Here is a 23,659-nt window from a genome sequence, read left to right as displayed (position 1 = left end):
GTAAATTTAAGATCGCGTAAGATATTAAATGGATAATCTTACCATTATGATGATTTGCTTTTTTAATTTGTTGGTTGGCGTCTTATAGGTTAACTTCAGTAGTATATTGATGCTCTGCAATTCCACTATTTCCTTTGACTGTGAATCTGCTGCTATCCTTAACACTGTCATTGTCCATCGCTGAATGTCCATATGCTGAACCTCATTCATTTGACTGTCCATCTGTGATGAACGATGACCCTATTGGTGCAAGCACCGAGAGGACTTACAAAGGATCTGGCTTGACCAGGATGTGAACCGGCGCCCACTAAATCGTGGGTACGGTGATTTAACCATTCGGCTATTAGTCGCCCAGTTTACAAATAGAAACTGTATTATTTTATTAATCGGCTTACCAGTAACAAATTACAATAGTACACAAAATTATTTGTATCCAGTAAAGACTCTTTGTATGATGTTTATCGATTTGTCCGATTTCAAACAGTGCGGGATATTGGCGAAACCGATTACCCACACTATTCTAGGTATTTTGTATTAAATAATTTAATAACAATGTCACACATGTATGTTATTATTACATACATATTATTTATTAAACCATAAATATTTTCATAAATAGTGAAACATATCATTTAAACATATGGTGACATCTTTTAACTACTGATAAATCTTTTTTGTTTCGAAATTTACACGAGTTTGCGAACTTTCCATAGAGACATGCCTTTGAGGAGGTGCTAGAAGTACATGTCTGGCTTGCGACCTCTCCTTTCCTGCATCACCTGCAGAACAGAATGCGCTGTCCCGCGGATGAAACACGGCCGTCGTATATCACGCGAGGGTTGGGATCCGCCCGACGTGTGCTTATACAGGCGTCTTCCGGGGGGTTGTTTTGGCCGGCCAAACGGTGTGCACGCTCCCGACCAAACGGATATCCAACCATTATATCTACTTACCACTCTATCTTCCACCGCGAGGACCTAGGAAGGAAACGAAAATTCATAAAAACAACAACAACAAAAAACAAACATGTACAAATCTGATAAAAGGACATTACTGGAGGCGCCATAAAAAAAAGGAACAAGGTCGTTTTCTCGGTTTTATTGCGGCCTTCCTAATTTTTTTTATTCTTTTTAATTTAAATGCAATAAAATCCGACGACGATATTATCTCGAGCGATAAATCCAACGCAACCGTTAAAATTACCAACGTTAATTTATGTAATTGGATAACGAAAATGTCGCTAACATAACAGTTCGTTTATTAGATTTACCATTATTTATTACGTGACCATCTTCATAACACTGAAAATGATAATTAGTTTTAGCCCTTATTTACATATTTTTCATCAACGTTAGCTCAAGTGTATTTAAATTTAAATTGATACTAACTTAAACGTAATCAAACATTGGTTTAATTCTATAGTAATAATAACAAATCACTATTTTGAAATTTTTACCTTTGTAAGTACTAATTTATGATTTGAATATGGAGTTTTTTCTATATGGAGTATAAACTATCAAAGTTTATAGTTTGAAAATAATAAGGAGTTTGATTTTGAGCCTCTTCAACAATAAGCACATTTTCGCACCCATAAAACACAACTATCACAAGTTTCCCATACATTGCCAGATAAGTTAAATCTTAACTGTTACAGCGATACCTTTTATCTTAACGAGTAAAGTTACCTCGCCGTCAGTAAATTACCTGGCTACTGGAGAATATTGGGAGGGTTGGAATGCGTGGCTGTACGACCACCCTTGCTTTCTCGCACACACACACACTCATTGAAACTATCAGGGAGGTTTGGACGGCCCTTTATTGTCCCTCCTACGCTCTTATGAAATATTGACCTTTAGGTAGTACACATGCAGGTCTGGCAGGCCGGGATGAAAAGAAAATGATAGGAGGAGATGGGTAGGATATGAAGGGAAAAAAATAAGATAGAAAGAAGCAACTTCATATTTAAGTGGAATCTACAGCGTCATAATTTATCGGGGTGGCTAACAAATGGATATTCCTCGCAGATACAACACTAAAAGCTTATAAAATAAACTAAGTTTCGCCGTTGTATTTCTTTGTATTAGGACGTTTTGCCGCCATCAGTTATATCCGGTTCGGTTCACAGCCGCTGCGAGGCCCTAACCGAAGGCCGATCCGGAAAACAAAATATCGTCTCTCGACAAAGAACTAATGAAAAATGTTCCGTGCTCTCGTGAACATAAACGATGTGTCAAATGTATAAATAAAATATTGAAAAATCGCCACGGGCACGGATAACGTATACACAATAACATCCTCCGCTCGCAAACAATTTTTAACAAATTGACAAACACAAATATACAACGGCCGCCGTTGCTCTCCATTCCACTCACGAATTATTTATATGAAAACAAATAATATCACTTGTATTCAAGTGTGCCGCGTCGAATGAATTATTTAGAACTTTGGATGTAAGCCAGAATCACCACTGTGAACAATCATATATATATATATATTTTTTGCTTGTAATATATTGACAAAATATGTAAACAGAACATATATACCATGCTCAAATACATATTATTATCTACGCACGTAGTTAGATATAAACATAATAAACACATTTCAAAAAAAATATATAATATTTTACAGACATTTCTTACTACAAATGGGCTATTTCAGACTCTTCATATAAATATATTGCAATTAGTCTTCTTAAATATTATCAATGAATGAATGAATTCTAATATAGTTTTAATGTATTAAATTGTTATTTATTGTTGTTTTATAACAAATTTAACACTATTCTTAAACCTACAGTACATTTTAACTTGCCTCTCTGGCTTGACCAGATTAATCCCTCTATTACATAAATAAAGAAATAAATTACATCTTTCATGAATATTGCTTTGTACAATCTTATAACCTAAAATGTACTATCTGTGAACAGGTCCGGTGTAACCACATAAGACATATTAGTTATGACATATTTATAGCTAATACTAAATATAAGTAATAACCCTACAAGTCGTAAGGTAATATTTCGGTAATATTGTGGAAAGACACAAGAAATTGTAATGACTATAGAAATAATTATTCTAAATAATAATTTATGGTATTTAGTAATCTAAATAAAGTATTTCTTTACTTAAATCAAATCTGAACAAAACGAATTTAATGTCAAATGTGAATGAACAGAAAGTGCATGGTTGTGATATAACATTTATTCGAATGTCTAATAAAACGTGTTCTCTTATTTTCTGGATTTTCTGAGAACAGGAAAAGCCACTTGCGTACTAGCTCTTTCAATATCATCGTACAAGTGGGTATAATGTTATATAATCAACTTTATGCAGGGATATCTATCCACCTAGTGCGTGGGCCAGCCTGAATACGAAATGGTCGATTCCCTGGATAATCGCAGGCATTTTGCATGGCCCGACGACTGTGTGCAGAGATTTGTATCAGCGTCGGCTTAACCCTGTCGCGACTTTATTACGTCCATTACGTAACTTAGGCAGTATGCCAATATGGCGTACTCTAATTGTCGCTCGGGTTTGATTTTTCCTACTGGTGCTGCCGGAAAATGGGAAGTCGTCGTTGCCGTCAGAGACGGCGCGGAATGCGTTTTATGGTTTGCACGTGTAACTGAAACAATTAAGTGAGAAAACTTCACCTTTCTCGTTTCCGCTGAGTTAGTACTATATCGTGTATGCAGCGTAATAAGTTTATAAAATAAAGTGCTATTGTTGAGTAGCGAGATACATCTTCGGAGGGTAAATGTCAGTTTTAATTGTATCTAATAAATTCCAGCCACATAAGGACGTTAACAGTGCCCCATTAATAAGTTTAATGAATTTCCACACTCCTAACACTATATATTTTAACAACTTTGCTAATAAATAGAAGCATAATTATTTCATTGCGTAACGGTGTTATTCGTTAGTTAGACTCTTCTATCGTAAATTAATCCGATCATCAAAATATTAGCTGCTGGCGCTACAACAATTTGTAATTCAATTGTACAACTGTAAATGTCATTGGTTTGCTTTTGATGCAGATCGGACGATAATACTGTCTGTCCAACGTATCGAAGAGAGATTGATACGACGTCCTCTACTGGAATGGACACCAGTCTAAACGATCAATCGATACCTAATTGCCAATGCTAAAACTCATTTGTTCTGTGTCGGTACACGCAAATGTAAGTTCGACCCTGCCAGAACGTAAAAAAAATATACTGAAAAAAAGAGAACGAAGCACTTAAAGTGTATTATAACTGAAGGGCCGGCATTTACGAGCGGCGGAGGATTGAGGGGAAATTTAACAACTTCTAAGCTCTCGAGGACATATGTAAGCTCGTAAAGAAAATTTCTATATGTTTCCTTTCGCGTCCCAAGGGTTCGTAATTTTGTTTATCTTTATCGCCAGATTTACAGCGCCAGTTCCGCATATAAATATTTCTTAATTGTTTCCAATTAAATTAAACTTTTTACGATAACTTTCAGTGTTCATACCAAGATGTTATTACACACCTTCGAGTTAAGGAGTGTCGTGTTTTGCATGTTTCTCCCATAACTGTTTTATGTTGCTAACCATTTACTGTCTAAACAACATAAAATTATACTTAACACTGAAAAATTGCAATACTGACCTGTCAGTTACCAAGCAAATTACATAATTGCTCCATTTGATTATACCTTATTGTTTCATTCAATATTTAACACATCAATCATTATTTTGAAAATCATCGTACAAGATTTAAGCATATACAACATATTTCAAAACATTGCGCCATCTTATTTTTAAAAGCAATAGGTCTATTCTTGCGCCCTCTACAAACTTATTTGAGAAATTGTAAATCAAGGAATAAAGGAATCTCTTCTAAAAATAATATACAAGTGAAATTGGTATAGTGTTAAAGATTTGTAATTAATTGTCTTACATTAATTGTATTACAAAATTAAAGTTGAGAATTCAAATATGTTATAAAAAAAGAACACAAAACCACAAAATAAATTCAGTCTTAAACTTTATTGACAAATTAAAAAGAAAATGTTACTAGAAATAGTGCTTCAATCTTCTTTGTAATAAGCTCTCACCTGAAAGAGCGCTTCTACATTTAGATGCCCTACGTCAGGTATGTGTGCGGTAGAGGGCTGTAATCATAAAAAAATGTTTGTAGCAGTGTATAGTTGGTTGCATATCAGTTTCTAAAGTAAGGCTATTGGCTAATGGAGGGCAGAAATGTAAATGTATCCACATTGATAATCGACCAATCGTACAGCTTGAGGGAGTTATGTACTGATTTTTCATAAAATGTACTGTTTAAAAATACTGCTTTACATTATAATATTAAAATAAAACTCGCATATTGAAGAACATGAAAGTATTGGTTGAATAGTAAAAAAAATTGTCATTCGCTGTTAAAATAATATCTAGAAAATCTTTTTTTTTAAGAATTAAAAATTATATTTAGAAATGTGATTTTATAAAATTTATAATTAAATTCTAATTACCGTAATCACCGTATCTGATATAATTTTATTCATTCTCTTCTATACTCGAAATTATGCTCTGTGTGTACTAAAAGATTGCCAAAAGAAGATACAGAATATTTTATTTATTGATAGAAAGTGGTAATAAGAAAATGTTAAATATTGTATTTTAATCAATTTATTTATTTGGAAATAATAAATACACAATATATATTTATATAATCTTACAACAAGTAAATAAAGATCAATATTCTTATTTTTATTTCAATAGCATTATGTTTAGCTTAAAAGTACAGCTGTTAAGGGCTCATACGCTAATATGTAGAAGTAATACTTTTTTTTTTAAATTTATTATATTGTTTTGACCCCACGAGTCCGAATACACACAGCTTCGTATGTAAACATTTTACAAATATTATTATTCATTCATTATTAGTCTTAATATTATGTCCGGTTTTATTAGCAGCCGTGTTTTCACATTTATATGTAGAATAGTCCTTAAGGTGTATGTACAGTTTGTACAGATATTTGTGCTATGGCACTCCCCGGGAACGAACAAAACAAACGTCATATCAACAATTTCCATTCCTTAGTTCCAATCAGTCTATATACATATACAAAACAAAATTAGTAAACATTGTAAAATATGTTTAGTAAATAAAAACGATCTCGATAAAAATCTTTCCTAAATTCTCGACTAGATAAAATTTATCATTATTCATTACTTAACATTAATTTACTTATGCTAATAACTTCGTTTAATTTATTTATGATCCATTTCGTTTTATATTCGATAAAAAAAAATATAATACGTAACATTTATAAATTCAAGATACACCTTCTAAATGTATATTATAAATATTATGTAAAAGGATATGATTTGTGCTGTCAGGAAATGCGTACTGGATATGTTACAGGATTTTAATTACGGCTATAGAAAGTTAAACATTTAGATGTAGTTTATCTCTTTCAGATTCCATTCGACGCGCGTCAATCTTAAAATACTTATTCACACTTTATTTACAACATACTGTAAAAGTTGTATTCGTTTAAACGCAGCTTTCCTGCTGACATCCCATGAGCGGCGTTCGAATGGTAACTACTTCTCGGTGGTACATTGACGGTTTGACGGGAAACAGAGAAGAAACCGGAGATAATATGGGCGATGGCTTAGCGGAAAGTGTCGAGACTGGCTGATGGTTCTTGGTGTGATCAATCTGTGCGTAAATAATTGACTCATCTCGAAGCTTCTGAGTCGGGAACTGATTGCCTACATTTTTTGTTGTGTCCAGGGTGTTCGGTCGAGCCAATGACAATTCTGCGTAAGTAACTTCGTTAGTGACCTACAAAGAAAATAAATTAATCGATTGCTGTATAAAAAAAAGTAAAAACAAAGAAGCAGACAAAGAGTAAACAATTTGGAAGCGTGCGTTTAGGAGTTGGTGCAATGCCATTATGAGAGCTTTCTAAGGCACTTACTCTAATTAATAAACATTGGGGTAAGCAGTATAGCGACCCTACAAAATATAAAATAACAGAACGGGTTTTAAATTAAAACAAAATAAAACTATATAGGTAGAACATAGGCAATGTGTCTACTTTAAGCTCAATAGAATGTTTGCAGTTCGGTTTGGCCAGTTTTAACTTACATGCTGTGGTTGGTACTGGCGATCTCGGGTAACATAAGCTTCGCTAAGTGGAGTAATGATCCTTTGTCCTTCGAATTCGTTGTTCACGGCAACGCTATTATTAGGGCCCGGGGTTTGTACTTCGGAGCCAAGTTGATAATCGGAATCTGCAAAAAGGAAAGACACTAAAAAGTGCCCCGAGAACTTTGATAGTAGTGTATTCATTTAAACGAGTTTGTTTGTTTAATTGAGTAATTTGAGTAATTTGGGACTCACATTAAATCAGGTTTCGATTTATTTCATTTAAAATATTTGTATGTGAATGTGTGTTCTGCGACAGGTACCTTTATTTGCGGGGACTACGTCCGGATTTTTGTCATCCATTTCGTATAAATCTTCGGTCTCTGTGCGCAAGGGCAAAGTGGCCTTTTCCTTAACAGGGAGGAATCCAGGGCGGATAGCATGTGATCCATCTCGTCGAGTCGCCCTCAGCTTCAAGGCGGCCAATATAATAACAGTGACGCAGAGAAGAGCACTGACGATGCCAATTAAGATACCCAAAATTGGTGCAATTTCCATTTGGTCTCGGGTCCCAAGAGATAATACTGCAACATGGATTCTAATTAATTTCTTGTGCCACGTTTTATTACTTCTATTATTCCTCGAGCAAAAAACAAAAGAAAGTAATGTGTGAAAAAAACAATAGCAAATAAACAAAACAAGTACATGAAGCGAATAGTTTAGCATCGAGCAATCAGTACGAAGTGCTGTTTCGGCATTGTTTGAGCTCAAACAATTTACACAATGACCGATGTGGAGCACAAACAGAGAGTATAAAACTTCATAGGAATTGTTCGCAAATAGTTTAGGAACAGTTTCACGCTGTGTGTACATCGGACGAAGCAAATTTCATATTGACACTGTGTAAAACATAGCCCTCAAGCTATTCTTGAACATTATTAGAGCCATTAATAATGCCATGAAGATGGATTTCGCGAATTCAAAATGGTCCGTCTCTAACCTGTTTGTTTTTCAGCTACTTTCAATGTAAATCCCTCTAGCGTGATCCCTTCACTGTGGCCCTTTGCGTTGGCTGCGTAAACCATCATTTTAAGCATTTTCCCAGGTTCTAAGCCACTAACTGTGAATAGAGGGAACTTTGCGGAGACATTAATCTGCAATATATCATTCTGCTCGTCATACACTTCTAGCTGGAAGTATTGGGTGAGGCCGCCATCAAAGCCTTCCACGCATTCAACTTCCAAAGAGTCGGAAGTCTGGTTGAGGATGCTGCAGTTGTAAGGTGGATCCGGTTTGCCCGCAGCGATTATATGAAAGACGCACGGCTCCAATTGACGGCCAGCTAAATTACTAGCCCAGCACATTACAGTACCATAATCCAGCTCTGATACCGGCGTGTAGGATAGGGTCGATGATGAATGGTGAACGTCTGAATTGTAACGGGTTTGCGGTACTTCGATGGTTTCAGCGGTATTATTGAAAGACCACTTGAAACTGTCTGGAAGCGGATAGGATTCCACTTCACAAAGAATCTTGGCATTCTCATGCCTTGCAACCCCGTAAACTCTCTTATGATCCGATCTACATATCGGTTTATCTGCAAAATAGATAGAAATAACCATTAACACTATTAAGATCATTATCTCGGCGGCCACTTACACATGATTTTTAATTCGACCACGTTGCTGTCACCGTCCCCTTCGACGTTCGAAGCGACGCAGGTGTAATTACCTGCTTGATTACGGGAAACACCCTGCAGGGCCAGATCACTGTTGCTCATAATTATACCGGCTTTCTGGTTCTGCTGCATCACTTGGCCCTGTAATGTGGAAACGGCATAACGAATTATTTCGCATCAAAAAATCTGTATTAATCCCCCCCACAAGCTTCGATGATATTTGCTAAGTGCCAAACATGAACAGAAAAATGTTCAAGGCGGAAAAGGAAACGAAGGCCTTCGCTCCGTAGGATGTGACATGTTTCGCTCGGTATTGAATTGCAAATGGCATTCATGAAATTAGCACTGTTTGCTGAACTGATTTTCAGCTCAGCTTTTTCTGTGTTTTCCATCACATCCGTTTTGTTTGTGTGCAGTGCAAAAGGAAATTGGAAAATTATTACGTTTTCCGTCGAATTACATTACAGCCAATCACATTTCATTCAACCTTCGGTAACGCCGCCACTATTTCATGGAATTCCTTCCTTGGCGTAACGTAATTTGTTTACTTCCACTTCACCAAATTATGTATAACAAAACAGTTATGTTCCTTCTCTTGTAATCATACTACTTTACAAAAAATATATTCATCCCACTTACACTAGAATACGATTCTTCGAATTCCATACAATATTCATATTTCATCAATTTATCAAACAAATTATTTATTCGCAAATATAAAAGATCATAACTACATGTATTCTGCTATTTGGCATTCTGTGAAGACTTTGCTAATTGAACAATACAATGCATTAAAGTCAATGTTTGAGGTTGTTGTTGTTAGTAAATAAACATTTACGTTGAATTAGTCCTTAAATCACAAATGAACAGCTTATTCGGCAGAGCGTGCGTTCGGTTCTATGTACAGAAATAATTATTATATCAACTACTTTAATAGAATAAACTTTAACAAATATCAGCAAATATTCGTTAGTAGTTGATATCATGTGTAAATTATAACATTTGCTTAGTATACAATTGTCATATATTTAACTCGAAGGTACTTATGTCATAGAATTCAAAACTCTTAAAAAAATATATAAGATTTGTATACAGAATAAATGTTCTGTGAATATTCAACAACTTATCGTTATATGGGAGCAACTGTATTTTCATACTTAATGTTGTTAACAAATTAAAAGGAATATATTATAGAGAATGGCATTATATTTTTAAGAGATGCAGTAAATTTGCGAGTAAAGCATTGTCCTAATTGATTGGTAAGTCGATGTAATAAATTGCAATGTGTAAAGTTTTGGAAAATTGATGATGCAATTCACAATATTTGCGTGATATAGTGTTGACATTTCCTTAACACGTTCTGTATTCAGAGGCTGATTGAACCTGTGCGGCAGGGGGCGGCGAGTAAATGTGAGCAATATATATTCCGGCATATAAAGGCACAACGGGGCCCCCTTTGATATGTAATTGTCACATGTTTAATATAATGAATTGTTTAGGCAATGCTTCCAAACAAAACCCACATTTTGAGTTCGCCTCATCCTTGCATATCTATCTCTTTCTGTGCTTGCGTATGTGTGTGAGTGTGTGTGTGTGTGGACCTGAGTGAAATATCTGGTACTTATTTGTCTTTATCTCCGAAGTAACGACCGCATACTTATCTGGCAGCGAACAGAACTACAATTAATAAACGAAGTTTGGTCGTTGCGAAGTTGCGGGTAATTTCGTAGCAGCTTCACACACACATAGCATCTGAAATATCGTGACGATCCGTAGCACACGTCCTGCGGAGTTCCAGTCTGGGAAAAGGCCCGTGACCTCGGTTATATCATGTCCTCACACACGCTACTCCTGTTTATTATATAGCGGGTGGAAACGCAACAATAGTAATTACAGCTGAAAGTCTGGACGTGTCTACGAAGTATCCGCACAGCAGCATAACATTCCAGGAAACGCTGGACTTTAATAATATTGTTTTTGTTCTTTTTTTTTTGTTGGTCCATCTCGTTTCTTCCTCTCATCTCCTTTAGCACTAGCAAAATCGTGTGCTCCCTTTCTAATGTCTCCTTAAACTGTACCTCGACGACGTGAAAAATGTATCTATCCCAGTGGGGTGATATTATACTGAATCTTGAGCTAAAGAAATTGTTCCTTTGGAATTGTGCTGGTGACACCGTCACGAAACTGTATACATTTTTAACTTTAATCGTCCATGCAGGCAGTTTCTACATCTAATATTAAAAATATGCCCACCAACAAAATATATTCAGTACATCAATAAAAAATACAAACTTAAGTTTTGTTTTTATAGCCCTTTTTAACAATATGAACGTATTTAATTCTATTGATATTTTTTCTTTTCATCTCGCCCTATTATTTTTCCATCAATTTCCCTCGGTGTGAACTCAAATTAAATGTGTCCATTGAGCGCAGATGCTATAATTGGTATATTCATTATTTTTTGCTACTGCTTCTAAAATTGTAACCTTTTATAACAATTTATCGCAGTTTAATTGCTTCTCCGGAATTATAACTGTTGATGGTTTAGTTAAATGAGATATATTCATACGATGATATATATATTATTGTATATTTATTTATTTTCATTTTCCTCGTATATCTTGAAAATGCTCCACCACGTTATATACAATACCTTAATATATCCCATAAATCTTGAAGCAAGTATTATTTTTCCAACAGTGGAAAATTTATAATGTGTGAAATATACATTCGAACGAATTCTAAAGACACACTGAAAAAGAGATAGACTGTTTGAGAGAGAAAATGTAAAGAAGAATGGAAATTATTTATGATGCTCAAGAAGTGTACCTATGCAGAGATTATATAACCTGATCATCCTAGCAGTTGGACGGGTGATCTGACGTGGAATGCAAATGCTTTGTGTATTGATTTGCTGCAATTTGATTATTACATCGCGCGGTAGAAAGTTGAAAATTTAAGATGCCACCAAAACTCAGCAATCTTAATAAATTCACCGCAAAGTACTGTAAGAGTTGTACTTTAATTTCCGGTCATCGGAACTTTTCCCAAGAAGGGGGCGCGCAGATAAGGAAAGACGCAGTGGAAGTGGTTTCCGTGAAATAAAAGTTGCCGGATTCATTTGCCGTTTTCTACAAGTCACTTAATACATATATCTATATATACAACGCTGCTGCTACCGCTTCCTGCTTTTTTTTTTTGCTCTCATCTTTTCGTTCCAATCAAACCCCTCTGTTTGTCAACTCATTTCGTCCTGCTAACAATTCCACAGGCTCACCGGATGTCCCCACTAGGCGAATGAGTTCCGAAGAAGATATTCAAATTTAATTAACTTCTATTTTAGAATATGTATATGTGCATTATTAAAATTCCGAAACAAAATGAAATTCCTGAAAACTTTTTTAATTATACCTAAACACATAAATTAACTTATACCATTCACAAAATACCCTATACCCCTATGCTTACAAACGCAGTAACTCATTTTTGTATATTAAAAATATGAATAGATTTTTAGAAAAAATAATGACTAGCAATAATCACATTTATAAAGTTTAACATTGTTCCTATCTAATTACGTTTCCTAATATATTAAAATATTTGATATTGATATGAAAATTCGAATTGAATGATGTAAAATATAACATTTTTTTTTATAAATTATTGATTATCTACATTTAATTTGCAAATTAAATTGTTCAGCATTTAAATTTGTATTTCTTCATAAAAAAAATATTGGAAATTAACAGTGAAAATAGTATTACTATCAGTATTAACTTTTATCTGTATTATCTGTAATTAAATTGATTTAAATTAGTTTAAAATATACCAATATCTTTGTTTGTATACAATTTAGTGACATCGTTCCCGCTGAAACACATACTGTGCATTACATCGTACAATTACATCTACAATAGAAATTCCTTGGTATATTGCTTTGCAAGTGCTTTGTAGTGGTTGCTGAGGTAAATTCCAACGGGATGATGGAACGTCAAAAATCGTTTACAGACGTATCATTTTATCAAAAGAGAGTTATAAATATCAGCGATCAGTGAGCACAATTTAGCATGGATGCCAGTGGTCCGGCTATTCCCGATTTCAGCGCACAAACAACGTGTTATCTTAGGATAAAAATGTATCCATTTCACTCGATAGCATTACAGCTCGAATACACAAAGGTGAATACATATCTATTTAGAATGTTATTCAGACTACAAAGGTTTTTGTTATATCGCACCACAAAAATTATTTATGGAATATTCAGATCTGAGGATTTTGTTGCAAAAGAAATATTTCCGAATCAAGCATTACAAACATACAGAAATATTTTATGCTGATGTATCTTAGTCGATGTAAATAAGAAGTATTATGATAACAAAACTATCCTTAGTTATCCTTTCAAATAGACCAGAGGTGTCCAAACTACGGCCCGCGGGCCAAACCCGGCCCGGCAGGCGATTTTATCCGGCCCGCCAAGTATTTTGAAAAATTTCTTAAAATATGGCGCCTCTGATATAGACTAATCTTTAGTATTATTCTACGCGTACTATATGTTACATTCATTAAATTAATTTATTTGAATGAAATGCATTTGTATCAACAATTTAAACTGTAGTTATTTGTCAACACAAGGGCGACTAATAGCCGAATGGTTAAGTCGCCCTACTCACGATCGAAGCGGCGACGGTTCGAATCCTGGTCAAGCCAGACCCTTTGTGGTGCTTGCAGCAATAGGGCCATCGTTCATCACAGATGTACAGTCAAAAGAATGAGGTTCAGCATATGGACCTTCAGACAAGTCGATGGACAATGACTGTGTTATGGATAGCAGCATATTCACAGTCGTATGAAAAGTAGAATCGCAGAGCATCAATATACTACTGAAGATAACCTACAAGACGACAGCTAACCAACAAATTAAAATAAAATCATCATAATGGAAACTATTCACCGGGAAAGATTATCCATTTAATGTCAACCGCAATCTTATTGATGAACATATTGTGAATAAGATTAAAAATTGTGAACATTTTTAATGATAACACTAATATTTATATAATCCATATGCAATGTGTAATGAAATCTATAAAAAAAATACATCAATTTTTGTATCTTGTTTGTAATTTTACTTAAAGTAATTTATTTATATACAATCTAGTGGATGCGCCGGGTAAAAAAGGCAATAAAAAATTGTTTTACAATTTCAACGCTTTTCAATATTAAGAGTACAAAAATTATATTTATGGTAATTGTTCTTCAAAAATGACATTTGTATTTTATATCATTTATTTTTATTTTGAGATTTATAAATTACATTACATTATAGAACGCATTCTAAATCTGAATGTTTAAAATTTAGTCATACACGATAGTTTAGAAAAATAAAGAAGAAGGATATGGATAATAAAAATAATCGCCAAAATTGTGAGACTTAAGAGAATCTAGGTATGCTGCGACGTTCATTATCGTTGCGGCATACCAATTATTTTCCAATTAAGTCGAAAGTACAATAAGTGAGAAGTATAGCGTGCTCTGAGACAAGAAAGGTTGAAAAAATATCATAAAAATTACTGCATGTACTCGGTTTATATATCATTACTTAATGGTTCTTTTTTATATAGTAAATCGTTAAAGTTAATTGCAGATATTACGTGACGACACAAACACGAGTAGTCCGTGACAGACAAACAGAATATTTTCTTCTTTCTACAAATTAAATATATATTTTATGCAAATCAATTTTCTCCGTTTTATATATAATTATAAAATAAATAATTTCACCCACTGCACGATATCTACTAAATAATTTGTATACTGTACACTGTAGGCATACATCCAAACATCATAAATAATTAGTTTGACAAATTCAAATACAAATAATATATACTCATATATATGTAATTGGTTTTAATTGTTATGACAGTGCAAATGAAATAATTCTTTGTAAATTTGCGAATGTGTGAGATATGATTTGGAGACAAATTCGTAAACCATCCAGCCGGCGTATTTTTTCTTCCCTAAAAGGAGTCTTTAACGACTATTTTAGCATCTCTTGGAAGACGTTCAACAGTGAAATCACGTATCTAAAAGGGTCGCCGCGAAAGTAATAATAATAAATTTAACTACTCACATTATGCTTCCAGAGCACTTTGTAGGCCCACGGATTGGCGTTCACTTTGCATTCAAAATACACGTCGTCCCCTTCTTCGATGTCATCCGGATTTAAATTCGAGCCCAACGATAAATGTAATATTGGAATATCTACAAGAAATATATTACATAAACTCTAAACATTAATATAACACTAATAAATACTAATTAAATTTAAAGTTCTAATGAAACATAACACTTGAAAAATAGCAGCTTCGTCTGAGGCTGTACTTCCAACTGACTCAGTTTTAATTTTGGAATATTTTCTGAGAGTTTGAAACTTACTTATACTAATCAACATTTCTAATCTCAATTATATGTAACGTAATTGATAGATTATGTATAGAAATAAATCATTTTGATTAGATATTTAATAAGCGTAAGTGCAAAGTACTTACAGAATACGTTAAGCTTGATGGAATTCTCTTCTAAGCCACCTTGAACAAGTGGGTTTACTGCACGGCAAGTGAGCATCCGGTCGTTGTCTAGACGAGTCGGTATAAACATTAACGTTGAGGTGCTCGTATTTCCGTCGGCCGAATCCTGAGGATACGATATAAGACACTTTAGCATAGGAATGTAGCCGTTCGCTGTAGACGTTGATGTGTTATACACCTCAAAGTTACTATTATTAAAGTAAAATTGCATATAAATTCATTACAGTCGTTTCGTCAAAACAGATGGACAAAAAAAGTTAGTTTGAAATTCGACCAATTTCCATCGTAAAATACGCTCCCTGCAATCCTAATCATCATAACAATAGTGAAATTCAGCAAATCATTTTTCGACGTCACAGATTTGAACGTGCCAACAATGGAATCCATCGACACAAAGGCCACAAACCCACTACCATTTTCGCATTTCAATCACTGCACATGTGTGTGAGCCAGAAACTCTCGAACAGATAGACAGACAACATACTTAAATTGTTTAATAATAATAATACTACTAAAAACTAACTGCAATGAAAATGATAGTTTGTAAATTACAAATCCCGCACACTAACCGTTTGAGTATAGTTGAACTTGTCGGATTTAAGCTCAACCCCATCCATCCACCAAGATATTTTAGCGGTCGGTCTTGATCCAAAAGTCTGACAGGGAATCTCGTACATCCTGTCAGCTGAGAAGGGCTGATTACTGCTCAGAATCTCCACCTTCAACGGCCGAACTGAAACAAGATTATATAAATATACATGTAAAAAGTATTCCTTTAGAACTGATGCATCTCAAAGAGCGCTTTTCATCTTTAATCCAGTGAAACAGTTTCGCTGCAGGTCTCGTCCGTATTCCTCTTTATCCATTTTTAGTTCTATATATATATTTTTTTTTATAAATGATTGATAATATTTTCGTCAACGCATGAAAGACGAGAAATATCTGAGAAGTTTCCACGCGAGTAATTACTTTTTCAAAAATTACTGCCTGCCATGCAAAAAAAAAGAGGCAATCGATCGCCAGCACCCTCTATTATTTATTAAGAACGTAGCCATGTTAGGTTAGGTCGCATGCATCGCCCTGGATATACGGCAGGTCCATGTTTTATAAGTTAAACAGCTATTTAAATACAGTACATTATCCTCCGGCACAGGAGTTTCTATTTTCTTGTATTATTATCCGTACCTCTCTTTTTTTTCCTTTCTCTTACAGTCTTATTTTCCTTCAAAATGTTATTTTCTTCGTTTTACTTTATTTCGTTTTCTCTTTTACAGTTTTTTCTCGCTCTCTCTCTCTCTCTCTCTGTCTCTTTTCATTCTGCTTCGAGCTTTTCCCCATGAATAAAGCACAGATCTTTACGTATTCAATTAGTCCCATAACGAGTCCCAAATTAATCTCATTTTAATATAAATTAACCTAATCAAACTCGACCCATATAACGTTCCTAACTAGCACAGCATTTCGGGTAATCGCCAGTCGTAAATCTCAAGATATATAATTGAATGAAATTAGATCACCTTTTTATTTTAAAATTGAAAATATAAGTATAATTAAAAGAAACTAATTAAGCATTTTTCTTAAAACGGCATTTTATAAACAAATATAATGTAAATATGAATACTTTGACAAATAACTTTCTCAGGATCAAATAGGATTAAATATTTGAAATAAGAACAATAGTCCTTTGGACCAATAAAAATTCTAAATAAATAATAGGAACATATTCTATAATCTATTGTAGTCTGAATTCTAAAATCATTCAATAAAATTTACAGATGTCATCGATTTCTTTAATATTATATTTGAAAAGTAAAATAATTTCGAAAAATTTTGTAATTTAAATAATATTAAAATATAAGAAAATTGAAAGGTCAAATATAAGTCAAATACATTTGAAATTGAACGTCATTTTAGGTTAAATATTTACCTAATCGATTATAATATAAAACAAGTATATTTACTGTGATAGTAAATATCCATCGAAAAATCAATGTTCCAACCAATCGAATTATACTGGAAAAAGTTAACAAAAATATTTTCCGAATTCTTTTTCGACGTAAATTGAAAAGCCATTTTTGGGACGTGATTTATAGAAATACCGGACCCAAAAAAAAAGGTAATAAAAGCAAAACTGCTATTTGCACGCACTCGCGCGTACATCCGAATGCAATACAATTAATTTTAACAAAAATAAAAAAAAATAACATGAAAACCATGAACAGAACGACAAAAATTTGAGCGACATTTAATGTTCAGATTAAACATATAATGGGTAATTAATAGAATGCGCTTGTATAGAGCAATCAATTGTAACGGTGAGAGAGAACAAAACTCTAGCATATTGATTTAATTCGGCGATGCATTTTTTAAATTACAAACATACTCCCACATTGTACGTATTTATAAATTGGTATTGTATCGTTCGATTGATTCGCAGAATGAGCGTGCTCAAGTTACTAATTACTTCGAACTACTAATTTTGGGATATACACAATTCAACAACTATTCCACTTTATTATAATGCTACGTCCACACTATATGTAATATAACACATGAATATCATATCAGTTCAGGTTTATGTAAAATGTTGAATTTAGACATTTTTGTGATGAATTCCCTGAAATTTAAATTTTCGATAAATTGCTTTCTTTGTGATAATCTGATAATGCGCCACTGCATTAAAATCAATTTTAACTAAAAAGTTGGAAGCACTGAGATCTAATCGGGATTGTAATACAAAAAAAAAATCTGACAAAAATAATATTAGAGTAAAAGTGTAAAAAGAATAGTGTGTAATATCTGGAAAATTGCTTACGTTAGCAATTTGCATGATATTATATTCGAAAAATAAAATATTGTCCATAAGAGGACGCAGTATGAAAGGTAATGGAAGAGTATGAGGCGGATGGTGAAAGCGAAATGTCGCACGCTGGACATGATTTAGTGCTTGGCAACGTTAATACAGTTTACTAACGAAACGAAATAACTATTTAAGCTTTCCGAGTGGAGCTTTACAGAGTAGCTACTGCATTACAATATTAATATTCATGAAGGCCGGAGAATGGCAAAACTTGCATATCTCATGCACTCCATTCAGCGATGAACTACACATGTATTACCATATAATAATTTGCTGAGCCAAGCTAATTTCGTTAAACATCCAGCATTGTTTCCGTTATTTCTTTTTCAGTTCTGTTCCTACGTTTTCATTTTGTTACATCATCGGATTCCTTTGATGCAATTGAAATTCTTTAATTGCTTACATCGCAGAGGCATATATGGAACCTTGATTAAATTCCAGGATCTCCGCCTCGCGTCGGATAACATAAGGAAACTCTTTATCATTTCCAGCCCGCTCCATGCCATTTAACAATGGAATCAAAGGTGGAATACTACATTTACATCCTCGCCTTGCCCCTCTAAACAAAGTTTCTATTTCGCCCTCTCCGTTCCTCTCGCCATCGATATCTCCTCTCCTGGGACCGGCAAATAATTCCATTCGGAAAACGGTCGGCTGAGGAAACGCTTCCAAAGACTTCGACAATCTTTGGAAGCTCGAGTAGCCGCAGTCTCATTGATATTCCTGATGCGACACATCGCTCCCGGTTCGTCAAAGACAAATCGGCAACTGGAATGCTAAATTAAAAAATCTTTCCACATCCAAAGCATTAATACAATTAACTGATTTATAATGACTATAATAAATATTATGCTATTTTACATAGTAGTGCCAATGAAATATTACTTTAGTTTAGTTATTTTATTTTTAACCTTTTTGTTATATGGGTCGAGTTTCATAGGTTCAATTATTATTATGAAATTAGATTAAAATAATTAATATGTATACAAAAACCTATATTATATTAAAATATATTAAGACTTAAGAGGTAAAATGATCCATGGTAAAATATTAATAAATAGAAGTTGAGTTTAATTCTTAAAAAGCACGTCTCACGAAACATCAAGAAACTTAAAATATTTTCTGATTTGAAAGGTTGAAGTTGAAGTTTTATTTGGTAAAAGTGTTACGTGTCTCCAGTAACAATATATTGATAGAGTGAGCTAAAGTTGTAATAAAAGATGGGAATATTATGAAATCGAAACTAATATAATTTATGTCCTTACGGTTAGGATAGGGCGTCCCGTACGAAGGCGGCAACCGAGTTCGGATCCTTCACCGCCGCCACCGCTGGCAATATTCACAAGCCATTATGCAGATTACCAACCGGATTTATCGTGTCGGCAAGTTGAACGGTGGAATATAGAACCGTTTATCCACATTAAAACACACCCATCGGTTGCCATCAACAACTTAATAAATAAAGAATCCCACCCATCCAATCTCTGCGCAAATCGATTTCCATTTGGATTATACAAGCATATTCAGTCCAAGCTTTATTTAGATCAGATATACATATTTCTTTTATATGCGCTTGCTTCCTTCGGAGGATTAAATGTACAAGGATAAAAACGCAAATTCCCGAAAGAGATTTTAAGCGCTGCTGGTAAGCTTTTGTGTGCGTCTACCATGTTTATATATGTATTTGAAACGCGAAAGGAAAATAACTTAATCAGATTAAGACTGAAGACATTTACACAGAGTGAGAAGGGGCGTAGTGACGCAGCCGAAGTTGCAAAAGCACATTAACTGTAACTCATTACAAACTTCCAAAGTAACTAACATCTATAAGAAAATGAACTTGTATAACAGCACTTTAATATTTTCTTATAATATACACACATTTTAATTAAACACTAATTAACAATCCATTATTAATTATACTCTCATCTGATGATTCACTTGCAACTTGATGCAGATATAAATATAAATAAAATTTCTTATTCGTTTCAAAAGTCAACATAATCGAAATTATTTCTATATTATCATTACTCCTACTATATATTAAATTTTTACTTTTACAAATTGCAACTTGTATGTAAGATAACAGTTTTTATCATTTTAAATTACGTTAGGAACTTCTCTTATTTAGATATATGATCCTGTAATATCAATAATTTGCAATAATTTAAAAGTTAATTATATAAATTATAATAACAAATATTATTGATTCATAAATTAATGTGTTTTACATCATTTATTCAGCATTGTATTATGTAGTATTTACACAAAGAATATATTGATTTTCAAGCTATATCAACCAATACTTTTTTTTTTCTTTAATAAAAGTTGTACCATAAAACTTGAAAATTCGCTATGAATAAATTACGGTTCGGGAGCCATATCTGAAATTCTGCTTCGTAGGAAATCCATTAAAAACAGGGCGCGCAGCTCGGCTTACGTAATATACCTAGCTGTAAATGCGACGATTACTTACAGTAAATTTCAATGGAAACGGTAGCGGAGACGGGCTGACTGATGTTATTGTTGGACGCTTGACATGTGAATGCCGCGTGCTGGTCCGACCTCTGAAGCCCTTTGATGACCAACTGATTGGACCTAACGTTCTGGAATCCGCTGTGCGTTTCGGTAGAATCGATCAATTTTTCGCCACGCCACCATTTGATTGTTGGCTCCGGTTTTCCTGGAAAAACGAAAAGTTCCTTTCATTATATATGTTGACAATATGTGAATATTTTGATAATATTGTTTGGAATTTGACTATATGATTCCTGTTTCGAGGAGAGGAATTTGAATTTGTACAAATTTGTAAAATAGACGAATTGTAAGAAATTTATGTTTTTAATATGGAAGTGACATGGTGGTAGTTTGGATCCGGTAAACCCTGTATAATGGTTCAGAGAGTGCGGTACTTAAGTGGAAGCCTTTTGGGAAGAAGGAAAGACTATACGGGTGAAATATTACCTACGCCCCATTACGCCTTTCGCCGCTCTGTTTTCCCTTTTAATCCTTCGGAGGGCGAGAGGTGGCAGCGCTTATCAAAGAACCAGGTTATATTGTTGCAAACTGAAAGCAACCCCTCTCATCCCACAATCTTATCTCTTACAAAACGATAATTATTTCCCGCCGAAAAAGAAATGCTTCTTTTTTTCATCGGTCTCGACATTGCTTTCCATTAGCAAATGAAACTTGAAAACTCATTCATCAGACGCTTTAAGTTTTCTGCTCTTTTCATTATAATTTAGATATTTAGTTACTTATACCGTTCTAATATGTTTCTTAAAAGTAATGTATTATAACTAAATGATTTGCTATTTTTGTCCGTCCCCATTGAAATATCTGGAAGTTAATCTGTTGTAAGAGATGTGAATCTACTGTGAGCTGATTTATAGTTAATTGCGCAATTCATTAAATCGCCACCCATTAAAATGATAAGAAATGGGGAGGAAAAAGAAAAACACGAGGATTGGCGAGTGCCCGTCAGATCGATTACTAAGAACAGTATAAACAGGATGCACACAGAGAAAGGTCTGCATTTAATATTTGATGGATGCGATGTAAAAGTAATTTAAATGCTTTATTGAATGTTTTACTGCGAAAATTTATGACTGCGTAATTCAGTGGGAGGGATAAGTAAGAAAGTCTCCCGCGGGACATCAGCTTCTTTATGATCTTGCGGCGGCATTCATTTTTAACCACATTTTATATAACATCTGCAAGAGAAAGGATTGAATCGTTTCCCGTGATTGGCAAGGCAGCGAGGAACATGAGAAGGGATACTTGATGATACACATGCTGGGAAAATGTAAAAGAGTTTCCAAGTACTTTTACTCTCGGTGTTGTTTCTTTTCGCACGCAGTTTCGAGGGTTGGTTTTAAACCCAAAGGTTTATTTATATCTGGAGACTCTTTAGACGGTTCTATTTGTTTTAACGCACTTGAAGATAAAAAGTAAATTGAAATTTTTGCCACCGTTCACAAACAAAAGTTTCACCCTCTTCTCCTTCTCCCTTGTCATGAAAAAAAGGAAGAAGATGAAAGGAAGCTAAACAAAAACACACACAACTTGGTGGAAAATCAATATTTCCAACAGGAAGTAACGACTAAACGAGAAGTAGTAATGAAATCTGTCCATTGATTAATTTACAAACAAACGCTTCTAAAGTACTTACCACCTGTAACAATGCATGTTAGCTTCATATCACCTCCTTCCTCGTAAGGTCCGGCCACAGTTTCAATTTCCTTGCCCTTTTCATCGATTATTTTTGGCTTCTGAGGAGGTACTGAAAGTTGAAACAAAAAAAAATATATTTATTACATTTCTTAGGCACATGTTCATAAAGGGTGCAGAACAAATATATTTCGTAATTAAATAAAATACTTAAATTGATTAAAACTTCGGTTTTTGTGTTTATTAGTATTAATTAAATTAATTTATTACCCTGGAAAAGGTATGCACAAATTAAAAAGAAGCCACCTTCAATCAAAAGGAAGCGACCGTTGCCATCCACAAAGTTTATTTACAAGTAACCTGCGGAACGGTTGAAATGTAGGCACGATCTTACCTATTAAAATGCATCGTCCGGTGAATTAATTACACTATATGAAATCTGAACTGGTAATTGATATTGTGCATTTTCTGTACTTAATTCACAGAGAACATGTTTAAATTTCAATTAATTAATAAACTTTTAAATAATTTCTAAATGAGGAAAGTTATATTGTTTTAAACATAAAAGGTAATATTAATTATATATTAAATTGAGTACTACCTCCATATATTTATATTTTAATTAGTAAGTGAACTTTTTACGGAAAACGGTCAATTTGAATATTTGAAATAATGTTTAGATAATTATAAAAAGTAATTTTAAAACGATTTGGGGTAAAATATAAAAGTAAAAATTACTTTAGATCTTAAACATACACAGCTGTTGCTAAATAACTTATTAAATACAGTACTATGGTAACTTCTGTAATACAACAACATCCAATTGTAGACAAACAATATACAGTGAAACCTCGCTTAACGAGCACCTCGCATAACGATTATTTTGTTTAACGAGCAAAATGAATTGTAAGAGAAATAACTCGATTAACGAGCGTCGTTTCGCATAACGAGTGACGACGAGAAGAAAAGTCCCCGCCTTCTACATCATTTTTAAAACTTGTATACACATATTATGTGTATTATTTAATATATTGATCATCTTTGATTTTCTTTTTCATCTTTGTTTAAAGCGGACTTTAATTTGCAAATATAATTTATGTTATTATTATAATATATAAACACACTATGTACGCTTTTTTGCATAAACAAATATTATAAATACAAAGAGACCTCCACAAAGTCCCCGAATTGATACAAGTAATATAAACAAAATCGGTGGCAATCGCAAGCCCGACAAC

At 33.8% G+C, this 23,659-nt stretch overlaps 1 protein-coding gene across 3 annotated transcripts in view; it reads right to left on the bottom strand.

Annotated features, from left to right (window-relative positions):
• Positions 1–6,325: 6,325 nt before the first annotated feature.
• LOC108570023 (synaptogenesis protein syg-2) overlaps positions 6,326–23,659 on the bottom strand; it is a gene marked incomplete at its 5' end in the record, with an annotated part of 74,968 nt that continues 57,634 nt past the window's right edge. The window contains 11 exon segments of one of the 3 annotated variants that reach the window (XM_017931834.1): positions 6,741–6,820; positions 6,957–6,994; positions 7,127–7,290; positions 7,450–7,710; positions 8,127–8,723; positions 8,786–8,945; positions 14,935–15,065; positions 15,353–15,497; positions 15,961–16,124; positions 20,728–20,934; positions 22,423–22,533. In XM_017931834.1, the coding sequence (XP_017787323.1) occupies positions 6,962–6,994; positions 7,127–7,290; positions 7,450–7,710; positions 8,127–8,723; positions 8,786–8,945; positions 14,935–15,065; positions 15,353–15,497; positions 15,961–16,124; positions 20,728–20,934; positions 22,423–22,533 (1,973 nt within the window). 3 annotated transcript variants of the gene reach the window in all.

This window comes from Nicrophorus vespilloides, unplaced genomic scaffold, assembly GCF_001412225.1.
Source record: "Nicrophorus vespilloides isolate i.1.1-1 unplaced genomic scaffold, Nicve_v1.0, whole genome shotgun sequence".
NCBI classification, from domain to species: Eukaryota; Metazoa; Arthropoda; class Insecta; order Coleoptera; family Silphidae; genus Nicrophorus; species Nicrophorus vespilloides.
Note: the sequence above shows the minus strand (reverse complement) of the source record. Positions and strands in the feature narration are given on the sequence as shown.